This window comes from Perca fluviatilis, chromosome 4 (assembly GCF_010015445.1).
Source record: "Perca fluviatilis chromosome 4, GENO_Pfluv_1.0, whole genome shotgun sequence".
Lineage (NCBI taxonomy): Eukaryota > Metazoa > Chordata > Actinopteri > Perciformes > Percidae > Perca > Perca fluviatilis.
This window is the reverse complement of record NC_053115.1, coordinates 21,640,959-21,656,656: the sequence shown is the minus strand read 5'-3', so window position 1 is coordinate 21,656,656 and position 15,698 is coordinate 21,640,959. Positions and strand designations below refer to the sequence as shown.

Here is a 15,698-nt window from a genome sequence, read left to right as displayed (position 1 = left end):
TGATCATCATGGAGAAAATCCCAGCGAGGTTGCAGCTCAAGTCAGACAGGTTTGATCAAAGATGGTTACCAGTAATACAGATAGTCACTTTAGTCAGCTCTTAGTCAGCTTTTTTCTTCTTCCACTTTAGTTGTATTTTTACACATATTGCAGTACAGTTGACAGTAAAGGTATGTACTCATTGCTACATGTTGCTGATGTTCCCTCCTTTTAAAAGAAAGACGGAATATTTGAAGATAGGATGTGAGGATGTGAGGGCATGATTATATGTTAGAACTGAAACTGTACGAGTGTCTCCTAATGTGCGTTCCTAATTTATGTGTTGTGTGTATATGTTTGAAATAAAAAAGTAAGTTCAAAAAAATAAAAATAAAGTATTGACTGATGCTGACAGTATATGAGGCACTTAAAAAAATACAGTGCCCCTACACTGTAACAGAATAAGCACCACAGGGTTGCTCAGTGGTATTGTAGCACATTTTCTTTGTTTAATGTGCACTAACTAATAATTTGCATTTAAATGAAAAAAGCAATAATTTGAAAGTTTGACAAAAATGTTAATTCATGGTTCAATAAGTCAAACAAAAAAAGACAAAAGTACCACAAAAACGCTACAACTAGCAAGAAATATTACTACAACACGTTATGCCCCAATTATATTGCTGGATTAGCTTTATGTTAATAGCCCTTTTTTATCTCTGCTATAGTAGATCTGTGTATTTTCAGTAGTTTTGTCATACGGCAAACACTGTACAGTATGGTGGTCAGATGGTATTAGCATCTGGCTGTCGAGCTTCATCTTTTAATGTGGTTCCCCATATGGTGTTCAAGTTCATAAAGTCCAATTAAGTGTTCTTGCACTTTAGGTAAAAAGCTGTTAATTATTGCTAAATCTACACTTTCCTTAAGTATTTGATCATATGTTACTCATTACTCACTGTCAAGCCATGGGGTAGCATGCCAACAATTATGCAGACAGACTCGCAAGTAGGCAGGGAGGTTGACAGAAGAATATCACAGCAGGGTTTCAGTCAGCTACAGATAGATGGGCAAGCAGGACAACAGCATAAAGATGGCTTGTATAGTATACAGACAGACAGCTACAAAGACTGCTCTGCCCCTATCATGTCTAGGGGTGGAGGACACTAACAATTAAATAACCAAGGGAAAGGCGGAAACAGTTCAAGATTAATCAAATCATTTATTGTTAAACTAACAAACAACTGAAAATGATCTTCAAAAGGAAGACGGCTATTTCTCAAAAAGGTAAACTAAGAAGTGAAGTTCTAATAAACAAATGAGCTCAATAAACACTAGCTTGGAGCATGCTGAAACTCTGGCTGTCTCTCAGCTCTGGCTCACACCGGCTTGACTCTGGCTCTTGCAGGTTCACACAGCTTCCACTGACACTCCCCTGATTGTCACCGGCTCAGCACTGGTACTTAACGCTTCCCCCTCATTATAGCTGAGCAGCCTCAGCTGCGGGAATGACGTCACACGCTCAGGTGCACACCTTGAGGGAATTACACACAACAGAAAACAGAAACACACAAACAGAGCAGTACGGCACGTAACAAAGTCATTGGGAATGGTGGTGGTGATGGAAATTTGGCGACAGAAGGATTTGGCAATTTGCAAACAAATTCACAAAGCGCTCCATATCTCCAACACTTGAGGAAAATAAGGTTGCTCACCCTTTGATGTTCAAATTATTTAACAGTGAGGAAGAACCATTGTGGCACACTGCCTTCATCATGTTTATCTGTTAATGCATATGAAACACCAACAATAGCTCTACTTATAGCTGCCCTCCTTTTCCAAGAAAAGAGGAAATCAATTCTGTATGTACATTTTTTGCATTTTAGTGCGACTGTGTGTTTACATTATACAAAAAGGAGCACTAAAAAGGACCTCTATCTTACCTTTCCCCTTGCTTTCTATTCAGATTCAGATTTAGATAACTTTTAGTCCCCAAAGGGGCAATTCAGTTTTACAGCCAACCCATCCATTAAGGGTTAAACTAACTTAAGAAGTTGAAAAGTGCATTAGCACGCAATCTATATAATGTAATGTTATAAAATAATAAATTAAAATAAACAATAGACAATAAATAGTACTGCAGCAGTCATACATCCCCCTGTATACATAAGCTTCTCTCTCTCTCTCCCGTAACATCCACACATTTACACATGACCCAATCATTATGCTTATGCTTTTGTATTACTCTTTTAAACCCTCCTTTGGTCTCCTCCTTCCTCCATTTTTCAACCTCCATCGTCTTTTGCTACCTACATTCTCCCTCTCCCCCCACCTCTGTCTTTTCTCCTCATTTCCCTCCCTCCCACATCTCAATCTTTCCACTCCTGCGCACGTCATCATAATTTAAAGATAGGCAGCTTCACGCCAGCAGAATATAACAACACCACCACCACCACCACCACCAGTCACTTACATCACTAACATGATAATGTGAAGCTGGAAACACACCGCCTTACATGGTTGGGATTGGAATGAACAGATGTTGTGGAGGGAGCTGCTCTGATATATCTGTGTTAAATTAGTCACGAAATACTGCATTTCTATCTACAATTTATTTTTCTTGCAAACAAGAAAAATATTGGAAATGATGGAAGAATGACATGCAGATAAGGTGGGCAGTTTGCAACAAACAAAAGTATGAATAACACTTTGTACTTTAAAGGTACAATATGTAATACTGGCAGCTAGTGTTTAAAATAGTTACTGCAGTACAAATTCAAAATACTGGAGAGAGTCGTCTCCCGCGCCCCCTCCTCAAAGTTCATGTTGGTTGCCAGGCTGAGACCGCAGAATCCACAACAATGTTCACAGCACAGCAGAGTAGCTAACGTTAGATGCTGGCTATATTGACAGCCACAAAAGCCCGTGCTCATGCAGAGCTCTGTACCCAACTGACAGACACACATTTTCGGCTTAGAATTATGGTAGGAACCGCTAAAAACCCCACAACCTCGCCGTCCTCTCTACACGCCAGATAGACACACTTTCTCAGCTTAGAATTGTGGTGAGAACCGCTAAAAATACCACTTCCTTGTCGTCCTCTCCACCCAACTGAACACACTTTATTGGCTTAGAATTATGGCAACAATAGCTAAACACACTGCAAACTCAAGGTCCTCTCTTCCCGATTAACAGCCTCCCTCTCTTGGCTTCAAATAACTCAACGTTGTTGGCTACAGACACTGAACAGGCTACACGTTGTAAACAGACGTGGCCTGCTTGCCTGAGGCCTGTACTACGAAGCAGGATTTGGCGTTAACGAGCTAATAAGGTTCAACCCAGGATTTTCTGTACCACGACGGTGGATTAGTTGTTACCGGGTTCAGTCGCCGTGGTAACTTATGCTGAACGCCTAACCTGGTCGGGAGCAGGTTAGGTTGGAGATCAGAGATCAACCGGTGTAAAAGTACCGCCTACTGACCAATCAATACTCGATTGATAACGGCGTCGCCGTTCTTAGAAGATCAGGCGGAGCTCTGTGCGCGGAGAGAGAGAGAGAGAGAGAGAGAGAGAGGGGGAGAGAGGGGTGCGCTCATAAAAGTTAAAACATTTAGAGAACGACAACCCCGTTAACATTCCCTGATGGGTATTTTTATGAAATATATATATTTTAATGGGAGGGAATTACATATCGGCTATTTGTCGGCTTCTTGAGCAGTTGGTTTGAATTATGTTTTTTATATTTTTTATTTGCTCTCATGATCGCTTCCACTGCCAGGGTTGCAACTGAAATAATAGGCTAAAGCAACGACAGTTTATGGAAAGCAAAAGTGTAATTATTGTCAGATCTTGTGCCTGACTGATGGGGAAGTGATATTGATAAGAGTTATGATTTACGCATCTACAGCGTCAGCTATTTTTTTTGCCAGCTTTCCTTCCTGTTTTCGGAAGCAGCGACTGTATTGCGTTTTCCCTGTAAAACCGTGTCTGTGTTCTTCATATTTATGTAGAATTATAATTTGCTCTTCTTATATAAACATGCGGCTCTGATAGATGTTTGCAATTGGTCGTGCTATGCAAACACCGCCTCTTTTATGTGAACGCGCACGCCACTGGATTGGGAAATCCTGGGTTGGTTGATCTAGTTGTTAACCACCGTCGTGACACAGGTTATGCGGGACCGCGGTTGTTAGGTTTGGTGAAGCCGGGTAACTGAAATATATCCAGGCCATGTTGATCTTGCTTCGTAGTACAGGCCTCAGGTCCTGGTCCAGTTGATAACAACATACTGGCATTAGCATTGTTGTCAGAAAAGATAGTATTTCACTTAGCATGTTTCCTTAATATCTGATGACACATTGGGGTCATTTTTGGATTTATTACAGTAAATATATTACATATTGGACCTTAAGTCTTACATTTTACATTATAGAGGGTACAATGGACAAGATTATTTTTTGCCATGTGTTTGGGTTACTAGTAATCAGTACTTAGGTAATACATCTTGTGATCTAATTATGCATTTATTTAATTTTGTATTTTGTGATCATCAGCATTGTTGGTTACCTCCTAATTTCCTGGGATAGCATTTGTTTGCTTTCATTTGTAAGTTATGGAGGATCTGGCAGATGACAAATGTCTGACTTGTCATGCAAAGTGTACTGCCAACATTGATTGGACCTGATCGGCAGGCGAAGGGGGGTGGGAGAGCATGAAAGGTTGGAGAAAAAACACAGAGAAAGATGCAGTCCTGCCGTGTGCTGTCCTTTTTTTGTTTAATAAATGGAGTATCCAAAACCCAACTAAGCAAGAACATGAATTATCTGTTGTTTAGTGTATTATATTAATCAGATTCAGATTGGAGATTAAAAACATTTTGCCTTAGTTGGAAATGCTTTACAGAAATGTTAAGCAGGTTTGCTGTCCAGGTGACATTACCAATGCTGTCTGACTTTGTCACTTCAGTAAGTGCCTGAGCTCATTACCAGACAGGCCTGGTTCCTGTGGAGTTACAGATGTGTATTCACGTGTTGGCAGGATCTATTACCACCCTGCAGTGACAAGGTCGGTGCCCCGCTGTTCCCAAGCTATTGTTTCTGGTACTAGTCCAGTCGGTTACAAACTTTATGTGTGACTGGACACCTTGCTGATTTTTTCAGGTTCGCAGAATAAAGCAGTGTGTGCCAACAGTACCAAGAGTAAGTTTGCTCTCAACGTCAGTTGTGCTCAGTTTTATTTGCTGCTAAGTGAACTTTCTGTTGATTCCCATTGCTATAAATCAGCAGACAAACTGCATCTTGTAACGGGCTAGCTTGTGTTGTTAACTTACATTTCAGTAGGCCTGCTGTTCCAGCATCAGCGTGTTTTCTAGGTTCTAGGAATGGTTTTACATCTATTCGCTGTGAGAGACATAAATTACCAGGCCATTCTATGATACTTTTACTCAATACCAGGAACAAAGTGAAACTTTAAAAACACAAGACTGATATAAGATTCAACAAGTTTTGGAAGATAAGTCCAGCGTTTTACATACAGTAGGACTTTGGTGTGTGATGTAAAGCAGAGGTGGGGCAGACTGTACACTAAAACCCTAATGACCCTAATGTGTTGTGAGGAGTGGAAGGTAGAGGACCCAAATGCAGGCAGGAGATGGTTGTTACTCGAAGGATTTAATTTTAACAAAAAATGGCAGTACAGAGACTGGCAACCTTACAAAGCCCCGCAGGGAGAGATCCAAAAACGTAAAGATACAAAATGCTGAAACTGACGGGCAACAGCAAACAGGAACAAACTGACATGAGACGCAAGAGAACAAAACACAAGACGATCTGACAAAACACAAAGGGAAACACAGATGCTAAATACATGAGGTAGGGAGCAAACAAGGAACATGTGGTAACATCAGGTGAAACACATTAGGAATGACAAAGTAATCAAAAAGGGCAGGAAAACACAGGAAGTAGAATCAGACGAGACAAGACAGAAAACCAGACTTTCACAACAGGAAACAAACCAGAATACACAATACAAACAAGACAGGAACAGAACAGAATACAAGGCATAACACCAAACCATAACACTAATGACCTCCAAAGAGTGAATGACCAATTCACTCATTGCATGATTAAATGAATGGATTGACCAGCCATGTTTTCAGTGATGTAGTTTTGGTTGATTTCAACTGAATAGACCAAGAGTCTTCTGGTGGCCCCCACTGTACTCCTGCATTATGACTCCTTGGGGCTCCCTAAATAAATTCTCTATAGTATTAATACTGTGCATTACAGATGACGGAGACACATATAGCCAGACAGATTTTGTGCTTCAGTGTTGATTAACTTTAGCCTTTGCAATACAGTGGTGACTTGATTCCACATCTCCCCCTGAGTTAGTGGAAAGTGATGTAGGGCAGCTGTAAGCCAGAGGTTAACTGGTCACTGATTTCACTGATCAGTGACCAGTTAACATGTAAATTACTGATGTAAGTCCTCCAAACCATATGACGATATAGGTCGTTTATTCCTACCCTCTAATACGACCCACAGGAGAGCTTCATAATAAGTGCCCCTAGCGGTGGCAGGAAATACGACCCACAGGAGCGTTTTCCGTCCTCATATCTAAACCACACAGTAGCGAACCGTGACTCTTAAACCTTGGCCTTCTGACCCCCCTTCCCTTGCTAGTAAAAAAAAGCTAAGCATAGCTTATTGTGTCCTCTCTTTTAGTACTGCCAAAGTTACTTATGACTATTCCAGATCTGAAACAAAAATAAGGCCGCTAGTCCAGCCTTAGCAATGCAACGAGCAGCAGGACGGAGAGAGTGAGAGTTAACACCAGAATAAAAAACTGCTGATTTCGTAAGCAAAATTCAAATCCTCCTTACGAATAATCACATCATCACCCAAGCTGTGTGTGCACTTCAGTGGAATATGGTGACAACAGGTTGGGGTGTAAAACGCATGACAGCCCCCCCCCCCCCTTCTACATAAAACCAACTACATTTCATGTGCTTACTACACATCATGACAGCGCGCACACGGTAACCATTAATGACAGACACTACAGGACCATGGACAGTGAACAGCGATCACCGCATTTTGGAACCCACCACCACAAACATGCAATATTGTTAATAAATAATATTTTTAGATTAGCACAGCAGCCTATTTAATATATATGTATGTTATGGTTTATTTGGTCATCATGCAGAAGTACCATAAATGTGCATAACGTTGATAAATTTACAGATTGACCGGTAATTCTGCATGATGACACTTTTCATAAATAAACCGTAACATAAACACAACAGTGGCAGCTGCAGCCAGAATAAAATAAGTTAGCACAGCAGCCTATTCGATTTTAAATAACTTACCCGATGATTGTTGCATTACTTGAAAACAAAGTCTGTGTGTAATTACTGGAGTTGAAATGCCTCTCAAAAGCATTTGTTTTCCAAATAAGGCTCTGGTGTAGGTCTTTCTTTGCCAGTTAACTCCAACTTTTCATTAAAAGTTAATCTTGAAAAGCGTGGATAATAAAATCGAGGAAAAAAACAAATCAAGATTATGATTTCCATAATCGAGCAGCCCAGCGTTTAGTTTTGATTTTCAAACAGGACATGAAACCAGGTCTCCTGGATGAAAGTCCTGTGTTTGTTTGACCCATACACCACCACAACCTTTGTCCTTACTTGGAATGCTTTGCTTTCCGTAATAGTTGTGGGAGGCCACTAGAGTGCTACGCCACTATAAACGTAAATATGAGTCGTAATTGTTGCTTGAACAAAGAATTTATGGGAGCGTTTTTTGGGGGAGGACAGTCTCAGTTTCGTGCATTGTATTGTGATATTACGTGTTTTGTGTGGATGTGAGTAGATTGTGAGAAACTGAAAAGGATGATAATATTCTATATTTCCTCTATTGTCAACAACTCTCATGGAAAGACTAACATATAATTGATCCTATTAACAAGTATTGGCTTGTGCTGCTTATTACTCTTAGCCATAGATCCTTTATTGTCTAAAAACACAATGAACCACACCATTGCACTGGGTGACATGTTACTTTATTGCAATGAACCTGGGTACTGTGTTTATTTCCTATAGCGCTCAGCACCAAATGTCTATTAAACCACGGCTGCTTGAGTAACTTGCTAACAACTACAGTGTCCAGCAACAGCAGTTTCAGGAAATTATCTAACATTTTTTATTTAAGTTTTTAAAATAGTAGAGTAGTATAATAGAGTTATTTTTTTTCCATTCTTTTTGGAGGGGGATACATAACCTATTGCTTTTAACCTATGTGTGTTAATTGTATAGCCCACTTGTTCTTGATAGGCTGGAAACAATAGACAGCGCTGATGGTTAGCTTAGCACGCATATAACCATAACTATAACCATAGTAAATCAAAGGCAGCATGCTAGCTACCTTCATATGTTAAGCTAAAGGTCAATGGTTTGGGCTGGTTAGCCTACTGCAGGGCTATTGAGGCCACACCCACTGCACAGATCATTTCTAGTTTGTTTATATTTATGTTTGTATAAGATGGAGTTTGTATTATTACCCAACATTTCCAGTTAATTCTCGTAAATTCCCATTAATTCCCATGAAAATTTCCAAATTGGAATGTTTCAAAAATTCCCCAGCTTAACTTTCCATGGAAAGTTTCCAGAAAGTTTCCGGAAATTTATCGGAAAATTTCCGCCCCTTTGCAACCCTAGTCTTTTCATGGGAAGAAACCACATATATAGACTTACGCCAGCCTCATCCTTTGACACCAAGAATGTGTTCCATTGTGGTAATTTACTTGCCATTTGTGTTCTGGTCACAAACTTTTAATTCTCTTCTCTGAGCTGAGTGTAGTTCTAAGGCGAGAGGGAGACATGGACTGAAAACATTAATGCAAGGCATTACAAGACAACAGGTGGAGAAGAAGGGATCACTGAGATAGAGTGATTGCATAGGATAGGTCACCTATGTAGAATGAGAGAGAAACTAGAGGTGAGATAGAAGCAGCAGCTCCACAGCTCAGCCCATCCTCCCCTTGACAGCGCAGCGTTACGTGCTGCCTTCTCCGCTTTGTCGTCAGAGCAGCCCCAGCCTCCCGCCCGCACACAACTCCTCTCTGCTCTGCACCAGAAAGGAGCATCCTCTTCTCTCCTCCATCCCTCTCTCTCTTTTGTATCTCTCTCTCTCTCTCTCTCTCTCTCTCTCTCTCTCTCTCTCTCTGGCAGTCGGCGTGTCCTCAGAATGAGGTTAGCAGCACCAGTAGCAGTAGCAGCACCAGTAGTAGATAGAGACAGCAGAGCCACAGTTACTGCAGCAGCAGCCAGGAGAGGCTGTCCTTCAGCCGTGCACCACCTAACGCTGTATTCACTCCTGCTCTGAGAACGCAACGCTCATCCTTGTGCTCTCTTTCTGTGTCTCTCTCACTTTCTGTCCTCTTTGAATTCCTCTCTCTCTCTCTCTCTCTCTGTCTCTCTCCTCTCTCTCTCTCTCTCTCTCTCTCGCTTTCCTTCTCTCCCTCTCTGTAGCAGTGATGGGGAAGACCACCATGTAGAGACAGAGAGGCAGCGGAGGCAACAGCAGAATAGCAGCAATGGGAAGCCACACATGGAGAGGGTCTGGACTGCAGCCGTGGTGAGCCTGAGACCTACAGGACTTGCAACCATCATTGCACTTCTCAGGACCTGACCACTGGGGCTGTCCAACGCTCACCTGGATGCTCCCCACTTGTGTTTCGTCATCCCCTCCTCTCCTTGTTCTCTGCTGCTCTTTCTCCACTTCTTCTGTTTCTTCTCTTTAATGGTTTTTGGTCTGCCGATATCCGATAGTCTCTCTTGAAACAGAAGCTGTTCATCGATTCATCCCCCTCGGATTTTTCCACCCTTTTTAATCTCTCCATCTGCCTACTTTAACTACAAGTGGCATTCTTTTTTTCTCTTTGCCTGCTTGATACCCACTTTGGAGGAGACTGACCCCATCGCTCGGGTGTGCAAGCTTTTGATTGATCTATAAGCAATAACAAACACTAATCTAACTGACTTGACTAGCCGACATCATGGGGGACATGTCGAACAGCGGTTTTTATGCCAAGAACCAAAGAAACGAGGACAACCATGCGGCAGGCTTCGGCTGCTCCGTCATGGAGCTGCGCTCCTTGATGGAGCTGCGTGGCACAGAGGCAGTGGTCAAGCTCCAGGAGGACTACACAGGCGTAGAGGGACTGTGCAAACGACTGAAAACCTCACCCACAGAAGGTGAGTCCCAGTGTTTGTCTGTGTATGTGATTGTTTGTGAATATGTGTGCACTGGTGTGTGCATCGTATGAAGGCTATCATGATGAGGTGTGTTGATGTGTTATACTACTGTATGTTGAGCCGATAATTAGAATTTACTGTTGTATTTATTATTGGTTTGAGCAGAACAGCAGACAGAGGAGGGAGTCCTGTTTGAAGGGACTAATGAAAATTCTTCTCGGGCAGCTAGTGTTAGACCTGTTTAGTATGCATAGAAATTTCTCTGGACAGTTTAGCCCCCCCCGTCCCGTCCCCGCCCCCCCCTCCCCCCTCCTGTCATTTTCCCATCCCGTCAGCCAATCAACCGTAGCCTTATTAAGGAGCAGGTTTCTGGGGCAACAGAGAGGTTTTGGCCACGGGATATGCTGTGGCATCTTTTTTTTTTTTTTTTTTTTTACATTTATTTTTTCACACGTCATCAATGTGTCATTTAACACAATTTCATAAAGTACAATAATCTAACATTTAACACAATTTCATAAAGTACAATTTCATAAAGTACAATAATCACATCTGCAAATATGGACTGGGCATGAGTGGAATGAGAAAGCAAAAACCACTAATAAAAATGATTAAATAGGAAATAGATACAGCACCTGTTTCCTATTTATTTATTTTCTGTGAAACTGGAAAATACTGTGAATATTTCATATATGCAAATGCCAGATATTTCCCCTCATGTTTTTGTAATCCTGGTGTAAGTTTGTTTAGTTATATCATAACATTATTCATGAACACCTTCACATGGATTGTGGTGTCACTTACACACCTAAGCTATGTCATAATATCCTTTTTAGGTTATTCAAATATTTATACAGACATATACTGTTAAATAGCCCACCCTTTACTTTATCTACATATTGCATAAAGGTAAGATTTTCTGTTGCTTCGCTCCCAGCTGCAGTACGGCGAGCATACGGAAAACAGACCTCTCTAATGGCTTAATCTGTGTATTGAATATTTATAATTTATGATAATGTTGGGATCATTGATCAATATTCATGAAGTGTCACCTGTGTGACATCAGAGGTAACCTGTAATCTTATAGGCTGATAGAAGAAGATTGGGTTTCCTGGTCTTCTCATCCATTAGCACCTCTTCTAGGTCATGCGGTAATACCTGCAGCAAGACATTGACAGAGTAAAGTAGATAAATTCATAGAATCCTCCGAGTCGAATAAAGAGCGAATCAAAATGGGATATAATAGAATAAAAGCACTGATGAACACTAACTCAGATAAGGGATGCGGTGCATATGGCTTGTCACCATATTTGCAATATCAGTGTGAAAGGATGCCTGCAGTGTTACAGCAGTACAGAAATGAAACTTAATTTGAACTAGCAATCCAAATGATCATAACAGACATAAAATTATGATTTAATTTTCCCATTCTCATGAACATCCTGATTAGATACACAAACATTAAATTATATCAGTGCAGTTAACACTAACTCAGGATCACAGTCTGCAGACTTACAATGAAAATAAAATTAAAGTAATTAAACTATGATGTAGAAAACGGAATATTGTAATTATTAACATGCTTTCTGTTATGGGTTATCTTATTTGTTTAACCTCTTACCAGTGCCACTGTATGTGCAACACTATCTCTGACATTGAGGGGAAAGCACATTTTATGTGTCATTTTACACATAATTACATGATAAAGCTAATTTAAAACATTGAACATTCTCATATTTAATGTTTGCTAGTGCATTTTGATATTTCAGCTTCCACACTGACATTATTCTGGATCACAGTGCAAAATTACACTTCCTCCTTGTTGATATTACCAATCATTAAAAGATCGAAAAGAGTGTGTGGCTCTACGGTGTAATTTAGAATGTATGTAAATGCAAATTCTCTGCCAGCTAGATTATTCTAAACTGTAAAATCTCAAATGTGTGTGTGCCATTAATTATTTTGGCGTTCATTTGATTTACAAAAATGCATTGTGTATCTTGTGCAGCACTCTGTTTGGATAAATGAGGTGCTTCCCTATAATTTTCAATTGGTAAATCCATTCAACAAGTTTGCCACATTTTGTTTGAGATCTTGCCTTACTGCTAACCAACACAATGCTCCTCTTCTCTCATCCCGGGTTATAATTATTAATTGTTATGATGAATTGTATTATCTCTCACTGGAACATTCACTAAGTTGAAACTGAGTAATGGTATCTGGTGCTATTTGCATTAATGATATCAGGTGTTTCTATGTTTATGTCTGTGGGTACCCTTGTGTGGTGCGTGGTTGCTCCACAGAACATATTTTACCTCCAAAATATGATCGTGGTAACTTTCTCTTGAAGGTATTCTGTATTACTTGCTGTTATCATGTGTCAGTGTGTGTAATATGTATGTGTCCCAGGGGACTGCGTTCGATGCTAAAAGGCCCTGAGCACAGTTGCCCTATTAGCCCATTTACTTTAGCCCATACAAGCCCTTTCACATGATACTAACAGTTCATGAATGGCTATAGCCCACTGTAACATGCAGTAATGGCTCTGTAAGTATAGACATGCAACCAGTTAAGAGGTTGCACTCTCGACCACGTGCATTTAGATGCAGCAGACACCAGGCTCCTGCTACATTGTTGCTACAGTACATGAAACTGTAAAATTTAGAGTTTTTTTTTAATGTATTTAATAAGAAATATAAGTTAAATATGACAGAACGTGAGAGAATCCGGCTCTCACTGCATTTCTAAGCAAGTAGTTGGAGAATACTTGAAAGATTGAGGACGGCTACAATAGCTCCCACACACAAAACACATCATACACATGATAGCCATAGTTTGGGGAAACATACTGTATTTCGGACGTTAGTAATCTAAACGTTTCAGGAACTAAAAAAAGCTTCCTTTAACTTATTTATTCAGGTATAGTGACCCCAATGGATGACCAGTTTTCTAAGCCCATAGTGGAGGAATGTAATACATGAATTAGGGATGCACACCGAACTTTGGGCCGTTTGACAGGGTTCGGGTTCTGCCGAACTTTAGAATTTTTTTCAAGAGGCGAAACTCAATAGAATGCTGTGTTGATTTTCTCCTCTTGTCAAAGAGTATCGATACACAACATTGCCGCTGTTAAGAGATTTGCGTATGAAACATCCAAAAGTATATGAGTTGTGCATGAAGGAATCTACAGACAGCAGCCAAAATGCAGCAACTTCAGGTACGGCAAAGGAAGGACAGTCACAGCTAAAAAATTTTGTTAACCAGACGTTGTTTAAGCCTGTTTTACAGTTCTGCAGAGGCTCCATGCAGAGCTTTCGCCGTAGCCTACGTAAGCGGCCCCAATGTTTATATAATATAATGTCAGAGTGATAAGCGACTCTAGAGTCATAGTGAGAGAAACAAAGTGTCTCCCCTGTTCTTTCTGACCACGGTGAGAAATCTGTAGCAGGAAAAGTTAACCCTCTCCTTGATTCTATGTTGTTTATGTTTGGTTCGGTTCGGGTTTCGGCAGAACCTTAGACAGTGGGTTAGTTATTCGGCCGAACCCCAAAAATATGGGTTCGGTGTATCCCTAACATGAATTGAGGTTAAAACATAACCATCCCCAGGAAGTAAAATTCCTTTTTTTCAAATCAAAATTGCATAAGATACAGTAATAAACAATGTGGATAATAAAATGGTGATTGAGTGGCACGTCTAATTCTAAAACATGTCTGGATTCTCTGTTACATAAAGGGATATTTCACCATTGGAAAGATGAATATATATTTAAATTGGGTCACTTATGTACTAGAAATGTGAATTTTGTTTTAGAAATTGGTGCCTTCTAGGCCGAGAAAAGCCAGAAAATGTGTTTTTGGCTCATGTGGATGAAAGACACCAAATCCCAGAATGCACCCCCAAGCCTAACACTTACAGAGAGGCAGTAAACTGAGTCAAGTCAAAAGTGTGTTTTATTGTCATTTCAACCATATACATGAAACAACGTTTCACCGTGGCTCAATTGGTGTTACACATTTAAAATATATAAAAATGACATTATATAAAAACATACGAAACAGGCTACATTTAGTGCACACGCATTATATTCGCTGTAAAGTTCTGCTAAAGCATACTAGCATTAGTGCTTGGTGGGCTGTAAACACAGAGTATAAACACAGCCGTAAATTTGCGTGAAATGTAACTAGAATGGTCGGCATTTAACAGTCACAAACTCCACCAGTGGTGAGCAGTTAGTTGGATACAAGCACCAGTCTGTGTTAACACAGCCCACCTCCACGAGTTTTATCTGGCGGCACAGCAGGGCTAGCAGGCCTGGTAGCTGGAAAGTCCTGGAACACTGTTGTTCAGCCATGTTTCCACAAAAACAAAAACACAGCAGTCTCTGAACTTGCGTTGGGAGTTTCGTTGAAGTTGGATGTAGTACATTTTGTTATCTAATGAGCGGATACTTAGAAGCAGGATTGATGGAACAGGTGGCCGTCTAGCGTTAGCTTTCCACCAGCTCTAACTTCTGCACACCGCTGTCGAGGTCCCTTTCCCCGGCTAGCAGCATTGGGTGAAACCGGAGGCTGAGGTGCTGGTCTCCATAGATGGCAAAGCTCGCGTAGTGTGTCGAGTATTCCGTCTGTAATAAGTTTCCTGCATATTCTCCGATCTGTACCAATGTATCCCGTTGGTACACATGTGCGGTAGTTTGAATGCACATAATTGTTGTAAATGTTTTCTGCTGAAAAGACCATAGGAAAAGACGGAGCCAGTTTAGCGAAGCTTCAAGATGGCTGACACTCGTTTTGCTTCGGCAACCTTCGGGTAAAGACGACAGTTCAACCCTCTATGGGCGGGTTGAAAACATGCGGAAGTAGCTCCTACTACTGGCTGTAGTCCATTGCCTCTGGGCAAAATATCTTCCGATGACGCAAAAATCGTCGTTTCACGTCATCGGAATATTTTTTTCTAGCCCCACAATACAGAGATCTCTCGTCTCAGGGGGACATGAGGGAGGGAAGCACGGTCATTCGAAAATATTACCGTGTTTCTACTGATACAAAGCTTAATGCTAAATCGGTGAAGTATCCCTTTAACCTTACATTTTCTCAGTAGCCTGCTTCCTTGTACTGTATAACGGCACATGGGATGTAGTTACCTATGTGATGTCTTGTAGGTGACTGTGGGTTGAAGAAGCTAGTGTTTCCCTCAGGCAGTCAGTGGTCGAATGGCATGAGTCATTCAGGGGCCAGATGGAATGTCAGGCTACAGCTTAGTTTTCAAGAAGCACCCTGCTTCTCTTGAGATGGGAGAAAAGACAGTTGCTAGGTGCTTACAGTGTAACTATTGTTTTGAACTGTAGACTGTCGAGAGCTGCAGCACATTGGTGGGTCCTCCTGGGTAGGGAGCACGGAATTGTGAAAGAGTGCTCAGGGCAGAGCCATTCCTCGAGGGTCATGAGGATGAAGAGGTG

General features: G+C 41.0%; 1 protein-coding gene across 13 annotated transcripts in view; it reads left to right on the top strand.

Annotated features, from left to right (window-relative positions):
* Positions 1-15,698, top strand: part of atp2b2 (ATPase plasma membrane Ca2+ transporting 2) — a 137,832-nt gene that overhangs the window by 55,592 nt on the left and 66,542 nt on the right. For 7 of the 13 annotated variants that reach the window (XM_039797486.1, XM_039797482.1, XM_039797479.1 and 4 more), the window contains exon 1: positions 9,244-10,237. In XM_039797486.1, the coding sequence (XP_039653420.1) occupies positions 10,039-10,237 (199 nt within the window). In that variant the 5' untranslated portion in view covers positions 9,244-10,038. The other 6 variants (XM_039797476.1, XM_039797475.1, XM_039797474.1 and 3 more) reach the window with 3 other exon arrangements.